Raw genomic sequence first — 14,281 nt, 5'->3', positions numbered from 1 at the left:
GTTATAGAATTATTATTATGTGAAAATGAATTACTTAGAGTTTATAATCATTTATGAGTAAAAATACTTTTATTTTATTTTATTTTGTACCCTTTTAGTCACTATCTATATCAATAATTGTTTCTTTTTTAATTTACAACACAAACAAACTTACTGTTACTAAAACAATAAAACATATTAGATATCAATCAACTTTATAATCAATAATCAATTTTACAAATCATACAAGTAAACATAATAGCAATACTTTTGAATTTGGTCTTATAAATAATGTAAATGGACTTTAAAAATTAAATTTCTCTCTAATTAGATTTCAAATGCTATCACATTATTTTTTACACCAAATTTTTGCTTTATATTCTTACTCTTATTTAAACTAGTCTTCCACTAAGGCATGCCTAATTTTGGGTGAATTTTTTTTTACACTTATTCAAGGACAAAACAAGGAATGCGGAATATCATGGTGGTCCCCCTGCAAACTTCCTAGTACTTAGATGTATTCACAAAAGACATCATAAGATCAATTTTGACCTGAGAAGATTGGGTTCTTGATCTTCCAATCAAACACTCTTATTGTTTAACAATAAGATTGTTAGAAATAGTAGTCAACATTCAGCATTTAGCACAATTAAACAAAGAACACTATTTAAAAGCATGGATTTTGAGTATTGGATTTAAATGGATTAAAGAAGATGATGAAAAGGTGCATAAATATATCAAGACTAACAGTAGTTAATAATATACTAGCACACAAATCAATCAATCAACAGAAGAAATAAAAACACTACATATATAAAGCCAAAAGAAACAACACAAAGTGAAGGGATTGGAGTTACAACTTTAAATAGATAGCTTTATAAATATGTTTCCATACAAAAGAAACTAGATTATCTACTCTTTTATCCTGGGGATTAAACAAAATATGAAGACAAAGACAAACTAGAAAACTACTCAATTGTACCAATAACGACAAAAGGGCTAACATAGAGAGAGTTATCATCATATATCTCTAAAGCTGCCTCATAAAAGTCAAGCATTCTAGTCATCATCTTCATCCTGTTGATAAACAAGAGAGAAGCATATTCAGATTAAAACAACCAGATTAAAATTAACTTGACAAAAAAGTTACAACAAACCCTACCTCCTCTGAGCCACCTTCATCATCTTCATCCTCATCGTTTACCTCAGACTTCGACTTGTCAGATTCTTCCTCATCAGCAGATCCTCCAGCCTGAGTTTTGTAAAACGAAATATATCATCTGCAAATCTAACTTTTAAAACTAGTGTACACAAACAAAAATGGTATTCACCAATTTCTTGTTGTATGCATTCATGAGCTTCTCGTAATCCTTCTTACGCTTCTCTGCTACTTCTACAAAGGGGACTTTTTCCTAATAGTTTCGAAAACATTAATTATTAGATTTACTTCACAAGTTGATAAGCCGACATCAATAATTTCAACATAATGAAAAACTTACAGAATCAGACAATGACTTCCACTTCTCCCCAGCAGCCTTCCCAACCTATAAACAAATCTCAAAAGCAATTCTTACACAAATTCAGCCGATTGCAAACAAAGATGGTAGAAGGGTAACTAATACTTACAACAGATACTGATTTGTTCTTTGGGTGCTTCTCTTTGTACTCTTTTCTAAAGTCTTCCCTTCAAAATGAGAAACAAATATCCAAGTCAACCCTCTCCTCCTCCTAAATAGCAAAACTGGCAACTAATTCTATGTCTAGATTGATAACATCTTCAAGCTAGAACCTTTATTCTAGCATCTCAACAAATTGGTATGAATTCAACAACGCGGAAAAAGAAAACATAAGATCAAACTTATTAGCATACATAAAGACGAAGAAAGCGCTAGGTGGCCTCTTAGGCTTGTTGGGGTCCTTTGCTCCAGCAGCAGCTTTTTTGCCACCTTTGGCTGCTCCTTTCTTCACAGCAAGCCTGATATTGTCAAAGAATAATTAGTAAGAATAAAAAGAAGGCTCCTTATCCATGCTTCAGATCTCACAAACTAAACATCAAATAATTGGATTACCCATGAACTAAAATAGTATAATTAAAAGTAAGCTTACTTGGAATCGGCCTTTTTGGACTCTGCCTTTGATTTATCTCCCTTCATGACGAATACTGCGGTGTAATTAGGGTTGTTGGGTAAGCAACAATAAGAAAAACGAAAAAATGAAAAGGAGTCTAAAATTGAATAAGGTGAACAAGAATGAAGAATGGGTGGAGGATTTACCTGTTGAAAGATGATGATTTGAAAGAGAAACAGGCCGATTAGGGATTAGGGTTAGGGTTTGCTTGAGAGAAGAATGTAAAGGGAAGAGCTCGATTTTATTCGGAAGAAAGAAGTAATTAGTACGATCAAGTGGAAATAAAATAAATAAATAAATAAATAAAGGGGGTCCCACAACGAGTCAGTGAATCGGAAGGCTTTAGGCGGGACTCAAATATTTTGCCACGTCACTTATCCATGTGCTCTAGCGCACTAAAATTATGGCAAAAGGATAAGAAATATATAATATTTTTCTACTCCCAAGGTAATAATAATTAAGAAACTCAATTTTATAACGGTTTTGCAAACAATTAAATCAAGACAAAACTCAGAAGAAAATTTGTTTTTATAAATATATATAATAAGACAAAGGATGAATAGAGGGAATTTGGAGTAAGAACGACTGTCCAATCTCATTTTCTCCACAATCTCTCGTATTTTACCATATTCACATACAATGAATGATGAAATTTCAAACGTTTTTATAAATAGATTTTAAATAATGATTTTAGAAATTTGGGTTCAATTGTTAAATTAAACGCTTTAAAGGATATGGTTCAATTTGGGTTATTTAAAGGATTTTTTTTTTTTAAATATCATCTCATTTTTTTTTATTCATCACATCACTCAATTCATAAATAATAGTAATAGGGGAGAAAATTTAGAAGAGAGAATCGGGGAAGAAAATGACAAATGACGTGTTAGAGATATAAAAGGTGAAGAGAGAGAAAATTTATTATTTTTTCAAACCAATCAGATTGTGTCACGTCAATTCTTTCAAATTTTTTCCTCAATCATTTCTCATTCATAAACTAAAGTACTAAAATATTATATTTTTTTAATTATTATATTTTATTTTATTATATATTAATACATTTTAATTTATTTTTTTTAATTCCTCCAAATCAGCACTAATCATTAATTTTGAAATAATTTTTTAATAAAACCATAATATGACAATGACATATTATATTCTAAGTTAAAAATTAAATAAATAAATAAACGCTAAAACAAATTGAATATCACTCCGCCCGACTCTTTGGTCTTAAGAATGCTGGTTTTAAGAATGAGTGATTGCCCTTCTCCGACCCTTACTGCCCAACCTGAGAGCGGACAGCTAATGCGTTCCACTTATTGAACAGGGTTCTATGGTCGGTCCGCGACCCCTGGATGCCGAAGGCGTCCTTGGGGTGATCTCGTAGTTCTTACGGGGTGGAGATGATGGGGTTGGTCCATGGATTTTCCTTCTTTTTGCCGCATTTCTTTCAAAGGGTTGAAAGGAGATAGTACATCAAGCTGTTCGTAAGGGCCAACTTGATCCTCTTCCCCAGGTATCCCAGATGAGGGAACCCTTGGAGAGCCGCCGACTCCAACTATTGTCCATGTATGATCCATACTAGATCTGACCAACTGCTCATCCTACCTCCTCTACCTTCTTGACAGCCCATATTTGTCAATTCTGTATATAAAAGCAAAAAAAAAAATTATCCGTTTGTTCGGTTAACGGTAAATCTATGGTAATTTTAGAGATTATTAATAAGTTATTAATTAAATTAAATGAATAATTTATAGGTTCAAGATGAATAAAATTTGATCATTTAATATTTTTTATACCAAGAGCTTATTATGCATGGCCTTGTTTGATTTGGGCTTTTAAAAAATTCAAATAAAATCAAATATCATTTAACTTCTCTCTCATCCATCATATTACCAAAATCATTAACTAAAATACTAAAATACTCTCTATTTTAAATTATTATTTTATATTTTATTTATATATATTAATACCTTTCAAGTATTTTTACAAAAAATAATAATTAACTTCTTAAAATCATAAACCATCATTATTTTTTTCTCCCTTTAGATTTTTTAAATAACCCCAATCCGATATAGGCCTATGTGGAGAAATTTGACGAAATGACCCTCATAATAGGGGTAAATGAGCTGGTGACCAACATATAATTTTAAATACGTTGGTGACCATTTCATATTTTTTTTACGAAATTGTCCTTGTCGCGATACGCAACCGAATGTCATGTAAAAAGTTTACAAATCGCGAGACATAACCCCGGTTGCGAGAAGCAACCTGCAATCACGAGATGCATTCACAAGACGCAATCGCGAGATGCATTCGCAAAAGAACTTTTCACAAGTATCTGGTTGCGTCTCGTAACGAGGAAAATTCCGTCCAAAAAATGTAAGTAGTCACCAGCGCAATATAATTTATGCGCTGGTCACCAGCTCATTTAAAGCAGTTATTATGGTTATTTCGTCAAATTTCCTCCTGTGTCCCTTTTCTGAATTAATCAAAATACAGCAACATTATTATATTATTAAATGACATTCCAGTTAAAAAAATAAATCTGAATGAATGCTCGACCCATTAATTTGCTCTATTTGTATGTTATTTGTCACCAAATTCATTCATTATCGGTCATTTCTCTTCAATTAATTTTTAATAGTCAGTACTTAATAAAATATTAATATTGGAAGATCGTCTCTTTATACGATTTATGAATGGTTGGAAACAAGTTAAGATAGGTGAAGCGTTAAGATAGGTGAAACGTTAAGATAAGTGAAGCGCGTTAAGATGGGTGAAGCGTTAAGATAGGTAAAACATGTTTCATATGACAGCGCGCTTCACCTAAAAGAGTAAAGCAACGACGGGGAAGAACAGGTTTCACCTAAGAGTTGTTGTACGCTCCATCCCATGTGAAGCACTTCACATTAACTGTTGTACACTTTTTTTTATTATTTAACAAAAGAAAATTCAAACAAAATATAATTATTTTTTAATAAATAATAATATTAATTATAATTTTTATTTAACAATAATAACATAATCTTCATTTTATTTTCATGCATGTTGCCTACATTTCACATGAATTTTCATTTTTTTTTTATTTCACTAACATTTTTTTTTTCATTATCTAGAATTGACAGTAAATCTAAAAGTTGTCGCAGTCAATTAAATTTCAATAGAATTTATACCACGTATCGATAGAGAATTTGATAAAATAATTGAATTTGGTATAAGATTTGTTAGAATATGGTGACCCAGATGAGTTTTGATCGGTGCATGGGCCTAGGCTCACGATATAATAAAATAATATAAAATCATAACTATATGATATTGGGCTCACTAGGCGCAATTATTGGAGTATAAATATATGGTCTTAGTTAAAGTTTTATTTACAACATTCACACATAGAATATTTGTCATTATCCTTCTTTTTCTCTAAGTTGTAATATTATATTTTTACATAGTGAATTTTTCTCCTCTGCCCGTGGTTTTTCCCGTCTTTGGTTTCCACGTAAATATTGTGTTATTTATCATGCTTTTGATTGATACTTCATCTCTTTTTTATCTTATTAGTCTTGGATTTATATCCCGTTTTTCAATAATTGGTATCAGAGCATTGAGTTTTTTAATTTTATTTTAAGACTATATCTATTTTCGAAGATTTCAACTATGAAGTACGATATTCTGTTATTGTATCACAACACTAGATTTTCTTTATGCCAAATAAACTCTATTAGGATTTGATAAGATGCCTAGTTCGTGGACGGTAGAAGAGAAAAAAATGAAGGATCGTAAGGCTATGTCTCATATACATCTACATCTATCAAACAATATTCTACAAGATGTTCTGAAGGAGAAGAGTGTTGTTGGGTTATGATTAAAACTAGAAAAACTATGATGGACAGAGTATTAGTATATTGAAGTTTTGTGAGCATTGCAAAAAAGAGTCAAATTCTCTAAAGGTATCCACAATATTGATGGAACACTTAATTATATCCACTATGATATTTGGGATGTGCTTATTATATGCTTACGATTATCGACGATTTCTCCAGAAAAAAATGGACTTATTTCTTAAAGAAAAAGATAGATGTGTTCTCTAAGTTTAAAGAGTAGAAGATTATGATTGAGAAATAGACAGGGAAACCAATTAAACGTTTGTGTATTGATAATGGTTTGAAGTTCTATTTTTAAGAATTTAATTCTTTATACAGAACTGAAGGAATCGTAAGGCACCACAAAATGCCTAAGAATCCACAACAGAATGGTGTGATAGAGAAGATGAATAGAATATTTGATGGAGTATGCTCCATAATGTTGATGTATCAAAGTCTTTTTGGACTGAAGCTCCAACTTTATCATGCTTCCTCGTCAACCGTTATCCTTCAACTACAATTAATAAACAGACTCTGCAAGAAGTATGGTTTGGTATTCCTTTTAATTATTCTAATTTGAGAATTTTTTGTTGTTCGACGTATGCTCATGTTGATCAAGGAAAATTGAAAGCTCGATGTGTGAAGTGTATTTTCATCGGTTATAAATCTGGTGTAAATGAGTACAAGCTATGGTGTCTAGAAACTACAAAGGTAATAATTACTCGAGATGTTACTTTCAATGAAACATCTATGTTACATGCTACATCCTCTATATCTTTTCGAGATTAAATTCAGCAAAAATATAGCAAGCATGTAGAGATTGAGAGTAGATTAGAATTTGAACCTGCAACACTACCGTTAACTACACTAGAGTTGTGAGATACTTCAATGATTGCACCACAATATCATATTGTTGCATATAAACCCATATATGAAATTAGACATCCTCGAAGACTCAACGAGGAAGGTTTATAGTCAAATTCTGAAGATTTATTTTACTGACGTGCTTTCTCTAATTGTGAAACATATTTTGATTCGAGTATTACTTGGCATCGTGGCGATGCATATTTTAGAGCTTGAGAAACGGGATGTGAAGACCATGTTTTACATGGAGTTTTAGATGAAGACATTTATATGCATCAACCTAAATGATTTACAGTCTTAAAAGAAGATGATTGTATTTGTTATTTGAAGAAATTCCTTTATGGTTTAAAGCAATCGCCAATGTGGTGGTATAAAAGTTAACTCTTTTATGATCACTCATGATTTCAAGAGAAGTGATTTTGATAGTTGCGTCTACTTCAAAATTATTTATCTATTCAACATTTTTTATGTTAGTCTTGTGAGTTCTCCATTAACATATAATTTTAAACTCTCTTCAACTATGTCACCTTAGTCTGATGAGGATATCGAGTATTTGTTACGAGCTCCATATTTTATTGTGATTGGTTCACTTATGTATGCAATAGTTTGTACTCGATTAGATTTGACATATTTAGTAAATGCAGTTAGCAAATATCTAGAAAATCTAGTTAAAGAGTATTGGAGAGCAACTAAGTGGATCTTACGTTATTTGAAAGGTTCAACGGATAATCACTTATATTTTGGTAGGACTAGAGATGGAGTTGTCGGTTATGTCGACTCTAATTATGTTGGTGACCTTGAATAAAAAAGATCGCTTACATGTTTTGTTTTCTTTATTGGCGCTTGTGAGTTTAGTTGGAAAGTTACAAAGTACAGCCGCGTGTCTACTATAGAGGCAAAATACATGGTCATTACAAAAGTTTGTAAAGAATCTATTTGGTTGAGAGGACTATTCGGGGAACTCAATAAGGATTTATAGATGATGACAATCTTTTGTGATAGTCAAAGTGCTATTTTCTGACAAAAGATCAGATGTTTCATGTACAATATCATTTTGTACGTGATGTTATTGCTCGTGGTGATATTGATGTGTGCAAAATTAGTATTGTTGGTAATCATCTTGATATGATGACAAATGCGCTCCCTATTGATGAGTTTGAGCATTGCTCGAACTTAGTTGGTCTTGGTTGTTGAAGCCCATAGGGCTTTTGGAAGAGGTGGAGACTGCTATGGTTAGATTGTTAGATTATGGTGACCAGATAGATTTTAACATACTGGATTCGTGTTAAGGTGAAGATTGTTAGATTATGGTGACCAGATAGATTTTGATAGGGGTCTGGGCTTAGGCTCGTGATATAATAAAATAAAATAAAATCATAATTGTCTGATATTAGGCCCACTAGGCCCAATTATGTGACTATAATAGGCCCAATTATGTGACTATAAATATATGGTCTTAGTTATAATTTTATTTACAACATTCACACACATAATATTTGTCATTATTTTTCTCTCTCTTTAACCATATTGAATTTTTCTTTCTCTGGTTTTTCCCGTCTTGAATTTCCACATAAATCTTGTGTTATTTACGTATTTTCTTTGTTTACATTCATCTATTTTTTATCCCAATTAGTCTCAGATTCATATCATTTTTTCAACAGATATAGTACAAAATACAATGATAAATTAGATTCAATACTAGATATAGTTTTTTTTGTAGTGCACATGGTCAAATGGACAAAGATAAAATAGATGTTTATGTTCAATGTAGACGTCATGAAACAAAGTTTGGTTGTGAAGCTAAAATGAAGATAAAGAGGGCATATAATGGAGTGTTTAAAAATAGTGGTCTTGAGCATAATCATCTTCTTGCAAGTCTAAAAAAATCTCATATTTATAGATTCCATATTAATATTTCTACATCTGTAAAATTACAAATTGAGATAACATCTAATGTGAGAATCCCTCCAAATGCATCACATTCTCTTATGACGAAATAAATAGGTGAGAGGGACAATGTATGTTTTATTTTAGGAGATTACAAAAACTACTTGTGATCCAAAAAACAAATAATTGTAAGACTGGTGATACAAATGGTGTGTTAAAATATTTGAATAATGCAATTTGATGATCCTAATTTTTATTGTGCTATTCAACTTGATATCTACGTTTTAATAACCCATATTTTTTGGGTTGATGCTAAGATGCGAGTTGATTATGAATTCTTTGGGTTGATGCTATGATGATGTTTATAGGATAATGAAATACACTATAAACATAAATAGTTTACAAAAAGCCATTAATTAATGAAATACACTAGAAACAGTTTATAGAACCCATCTATTTAATGAAATCCTAGAAAGACACTTACTTGTTAGATATATCGATATTGTTGGATACTGCGACGATTTCGTAATTGTTTCCTAAATATAAACAAAACAAAACTTTGTAGTTATAAACAAGATTTCGTACAAATAATGTTCAAAGCGTGCCATAACGGTTTCGTTGTCGAAACAATTTCGTAGTTGTTGATGTCGGATACCGCGACACTTTCATTATTGTTTGTTGTCAGATATCGCCATGAAGATTTCTTTGTTATCGTTTCATGTCATTTTCGTGAGATAGGGTTCCGATGAAAGAGAGAAAGTGGAGATAAAGTTACAAACGACCGTATTGAGCGAGAGAGAAAGTGAGGAGTCAGGACTATGAAGAGACAACAGGAAAACTACATATTATAATCTATATTTTTATTTCTAAAATATTAAGCAATATATTATGTTATTAACGTTATATGTCAATTGCATTTCACCGGTTTCTTATTAACGATTAAGGTGAAATGCACTTCTCCTATCTCTTATTAACGATTCAGGTGAAACGCTTCACATGTATAAACTCTATCTAGATGAAGTTTGTCACTGCTTTGCTCTTTTTAAAAGTTTTAGAAAGAAAAATATTATATATTAAATATTTTGTTTAATTTTTAAAAAATATAAAACAAATCTATCAAAATTATTATAAAAAAATAGATATTTTTTATTAAATTAAAATAATTAGTATTTCCCATTGAATTAATATATTTATAATTTTTTGTTTTTGTTTTCTTTATATAATTTTTATTTTAAATTATTTATATATTAAAAAATATTAAGTTATTATTGTTAATTAATATTTTTGAAAAAGATTTAAAAATACATAAAACAAATTTATCAAAATTATTAAAAATAAATTAAAATAAATATTATGGTAAAGGATGATTTAATTAATAATAATATATATATATATATATATATATATATATATATATATTATTAATCTTTCAACTTAAACGTTAATAAAGTTAATCCCTATCTCTTATTAAAACTTCAGGGGAATAGAATTAAGCTAATCTCGCTTTACCTCTTTCTCTCATACATATCATTTGTCTTATTTAGTATCAAGTGAATATTTAGTATCTTAGTAATCAAAAGTTTGTCTCAATCATAATAAACTATTAAGAAGAATGTGTTAGGTTTGTTAAACATTTTAATATTAAGAATTAGAATTGGAATTTGAATTAGAATTCCAATAAAATTTAATATAGTGTAATTTGATAATTCTCGATTCCAATATTTTTAGATCGAAATTGTAATTCTAAATTAACATGTTTTTCACGTTTTTGACATGTTTAACACGTTTTTCACACATTAAACACGTTTAATACGTTTTTAACACGTTTAACATGTTTTCATGTTTTTGACACGTTTAACACATTTTTGGCACATTTAACACGTTTTGGACAAATTTAACACGTTTTCAACACATTTAACACGTTTTCCACGTCATTGACACGTTTAACACGTTTTTGACACGTTTAACACGATTTTTACGTTTTTAACACGTTTTTCATATTTTTGCACATTTTGCATGTTTTGACACGTTTAACAACTTTTTCACATATTTGACACGTTTAATACGTTTTTGACACGTTTTCACATTTTTGACACATTTAACATGTTTTTAACACAATAAACACGTTTATTATGTTTTTGGCATGTTTAACACATTTTTTTTACGTTTTTTACACGTTTACCACATTTTGGACACATTTTACACGTTTTCCACGTTTTAGCACATTTGACAACTTTTTCACATATTTAGCACGTTTAACATGTTTTTGACACATTTTCATGTTTTTAACATGTTTAAAACGTTTTTAATACATTAAACACGTTTAACACGTTGTTGGCACGTTTCACATGTTTTTTTACGTTTTTGACACGTTTGACACATTTTTAACACGTTTTTCACGTTTTGGCACGTTAACAAGTTTTTCACTTATTTGATACGTTTAACATATTTTTGATACGTTTAACACATTTTAAACACATTTATCATGTTTTTGGCACGTTAAAACTTATGACTTCGCGGATGGAGAGGGATTCTCTTGCGGAAAACGAGGCGACTCATCTCGCTTGCTTTTGGTTGGGGCTGCTCCAAAATCAGCCAGCTACCGACGACATCTGCTCGTACTCCTTCTTTTGGCCCTTTTCTTGAAAAAATGTAGGAAAAATTACGTTTTTAACACGTTTAATACGTTTTTGACACGTTTAACACGTTTTGGTATGTTTAACACATTTTTGGCACATTTGATAAATATTGGCACATTTACCATATTTTGACATATTTAATACGTTTTAGTTCGTTTAACACACTTGTGACATGTTTAAAACGTGTTAAATATGCCAAAAATGTGTTAAACATGCCAACAGCGTGAGAAACATGTTAAACGTGCCAAAAATGTGTTAAACGTACCAAAAATATGTTAAACATGTTAAAAACGTGTTAAACGTGCCAAAAATATGTAAAACGTGCCAAAACGTGTTAAACGTATGAAAAAATGTTAAACGTGTTAAACATGTCAAAAACGTGTTAAACGTGCCAAAACGTGTTAATCTTATCAATATGTATAAAAAACATGTTAAACGTATTAAAAATGTCAAAAACGTGTTAAATGTGCCAAAACGTGTTGAATGTTAAAAACGTGTTAAACGTGCCAAAGCGTGAAAAACGTGTTAAACGTGTAAAAAATGTGTAAAACGTGTGAAAAACATGTTAAACATGCCAAAAACGTGTTTAACGTGCCAAAAACGTGAAAAACATGTTAAACGTGTGAAAAACGTTTTAAACATGTCAAAAACGTGCCAAAAACGTGAAAACGTGTTAAATTTGTCAAAACGTGTGAAAAACATGTTAAACATATAAAAAATGTCAAAAACGTGAAAAATATGTTAAACGTGTGAAAATGTGTTAAACATGTCAAAAACGTGTTTAAACATGTCAAAAACGTGCTAAACGTGTAAAAAACGTATTAAACGTGTTAAACATGTCAAAAACGTGTTAAATGTGTTAATCATGTCAAAAATATATTAAACGTGCCAAAAACGTGAAAACATATTTAAGAAGTTAACATTTTGAACCGATATTTTATTTTACAAACATATGAATTGGAATTGAATTATAATTCTATCATTTTCCCAAACATAGAAATTGGAATTGAATTACAATTTTATAATTTTCCAAAAATAAGAATTGAATTGTAATTCATTGAATTGGAATTAGAATTTCAATGTCAATTCCAATTACTCTCATCAAACGTACCCTTAATATTGAAATATGAGATCGAACCTGAATGAATTTAGGTGACAAATAGAGCTGTTAGGAAAGCTCATTAGTCAAATAGGAGGCATCAACAACATGGATGGTGACTCGAGGCAGCCTTAACTAGAGACCTCCGTGGAATGTCTTACTTGCCCTTATTTTTTCGTGCATTGATAATAATATTGCTGTTCTGGAAAAGAGGCATGGTTAGTCCATAATAGAAGATCCGGACTGGTTTAGTATAGCCTATTTTGGGTCTAAATTAGTATAATAACTTTTAAATAATATATATATATATATATATAATTTCATTAATCAATTTAACAATCAAAATATTTAAATATTATTTAATTTTTTAAAATTTATTTTTTATTAAATTAGGAAATATCAATATTTGACCTTACAAATCCAACTCCATGTGTTTTCAAACCGACCCGAGATATCATTTAGTTATATTTGAATTATTTAAAAAAATTAAATAAATAAGTCTTAAAGTTATTTGTGGAACTACATAAACTATGTTAATGAAAATGTAATCCCTTTCTTAGATTAAGATTGATCAAATGATTTGGTGGTTTTGTCATAAAGAACATTATACTTTTGTCCTAATCTAATGAATAATTTTAGAATGCCATTGTTACAACATTACCCTTTTGGCAATTTGAAGTGATCATGATTTGATTGTTTGCTTAAGCACCAGTTCCATGTTCTCATTTAAAGATAATAGAAAATAAAATCAGTTGCACATGTTCAATTATACCTTTATGATCCTATTTCAGGAGTATTTTGTGTTCTATTTTACTAAATACATTTTAAATATGCTTACAATCTAATTAATCACTCAACATTTATATATTAAGTGCACAAATATAAGTGATGGAGGAATTATAATTGCTCATATGTATCTTACAAAATATGAAAATTTCTTTGTTGGATCCAGTTTATTCAGATTCGGTCATTTATTTAAATCCTATACCCAACTAATTAAATAATTTTCAATTTGAAGAAGATCACTTATGACGGATTGAACGGGTTAGTCTTTGGATCGGTTGAGCTATTTTCTTTCTTTAGCCAGCTGATGTAATATTATTGTCAATATATATATATAAAATATCAGCACCAAGCCACCAACCGTCAATAATTCACAATAGAAGCTTCCTCTAGGGATCAATTAAAAATATATAGATATTATAAAAGTATCATTAAGATTTAAGACACATAAAATATTCACAACAAATCAAACAATTAATCCATCTGATAAAAATATTCAATGTAAATGTATTATTGTAACCCATCAAAACAACTCACCATAATGCATTTATTTTTCATATAACGACCTTCACGAGGAAGAATCCCCGATTAATCTCGAATTATAAAACATAATTTTAGCCCAAATAATATTGAAAGAAATTTACATATTGAATGACATATTAGTGTAAGTTGCTGAAAAAATCTTTATCCATCCGTTAAAGCTTGTTTGTAGTTCTCTCATTCATCAGAATTCAAACATAAAAAGTGCTTGAAATGAGACTCAATATATATATATATATATATATATATATATATATATATATATATATATATATATATATATTAAATGAATAATTTAAAAAAGATAAAACCATTTTTAAATGAATATTATAATAATGACTCACTCAACTCCAGAAAACACCATAAACATATTTCAACTTAAAAAATCCAAATATGACAAAAACCATTAGATCTTAATTTACCCTGCCAAGTTTGTTTTAGAATTATTTGAACAAAATATATTAAAGATATCAATATAGAATATAATATTTTAATTATATTAA

General features: G+C 29.7%; 1 protein-coding gene across 1 annotated transcript; it reads right to left on the bottom strand.

Annotated features, from left to right (window-relative positions):
- Positions 1 to 818: 818 nt before the first annotated feature.
- LOC124931070 (HMG1/2-like protein) lies at positions 819 to 2,363 on the bottom strand. Its single transcript, XM_047471458.1, has 8 exons — positions 2,253 to 2,363; positions 2,086 to 2,140; positions 1,850 to 1,954; positions 1,606 to 1,663; positions 1,479 to 1,523; positions 1,311 to 1,391; positions 1,142 to 1,231; positions 819 to 1,056 (listed from the first exon to the last, which is right to left on the bottom strand). Exons 2-8 carry the CDS (start codon positions 2,130 to 2,132, stop codon positions 1,039 to 1,041), a joined length of 444 nt encoding a protein of 147 aa, XP_047327414.1. The 5' UTR covers positions 2,133 to 2,140; positions 2,253 to 2,363; the 3' UTR covers positions 819 to 1,038.
- Positions 2,364 to 14,281: the final 11,918 nt, after the last annotated feature.

This window comes from Impatiens glandulifera, chromosome 3 (assembly GCF_907164915.1).
Source record: "Impatiens glandulifera chromosome 3, dImpGla2.1, whole genome shotgun sequence".
In the NCBI taxonomy this organism is placed as follows: domain Eukaryota; kingdom Viridiplantae; phylum Streptophyta; class Magnoliopsida; order Ericales; family Balsaminaceae; genus Impatiens; species Impatiens glandulifera.
This window is presented reverse-complemented; position numbering and strand designations above follow the sequence as displayed.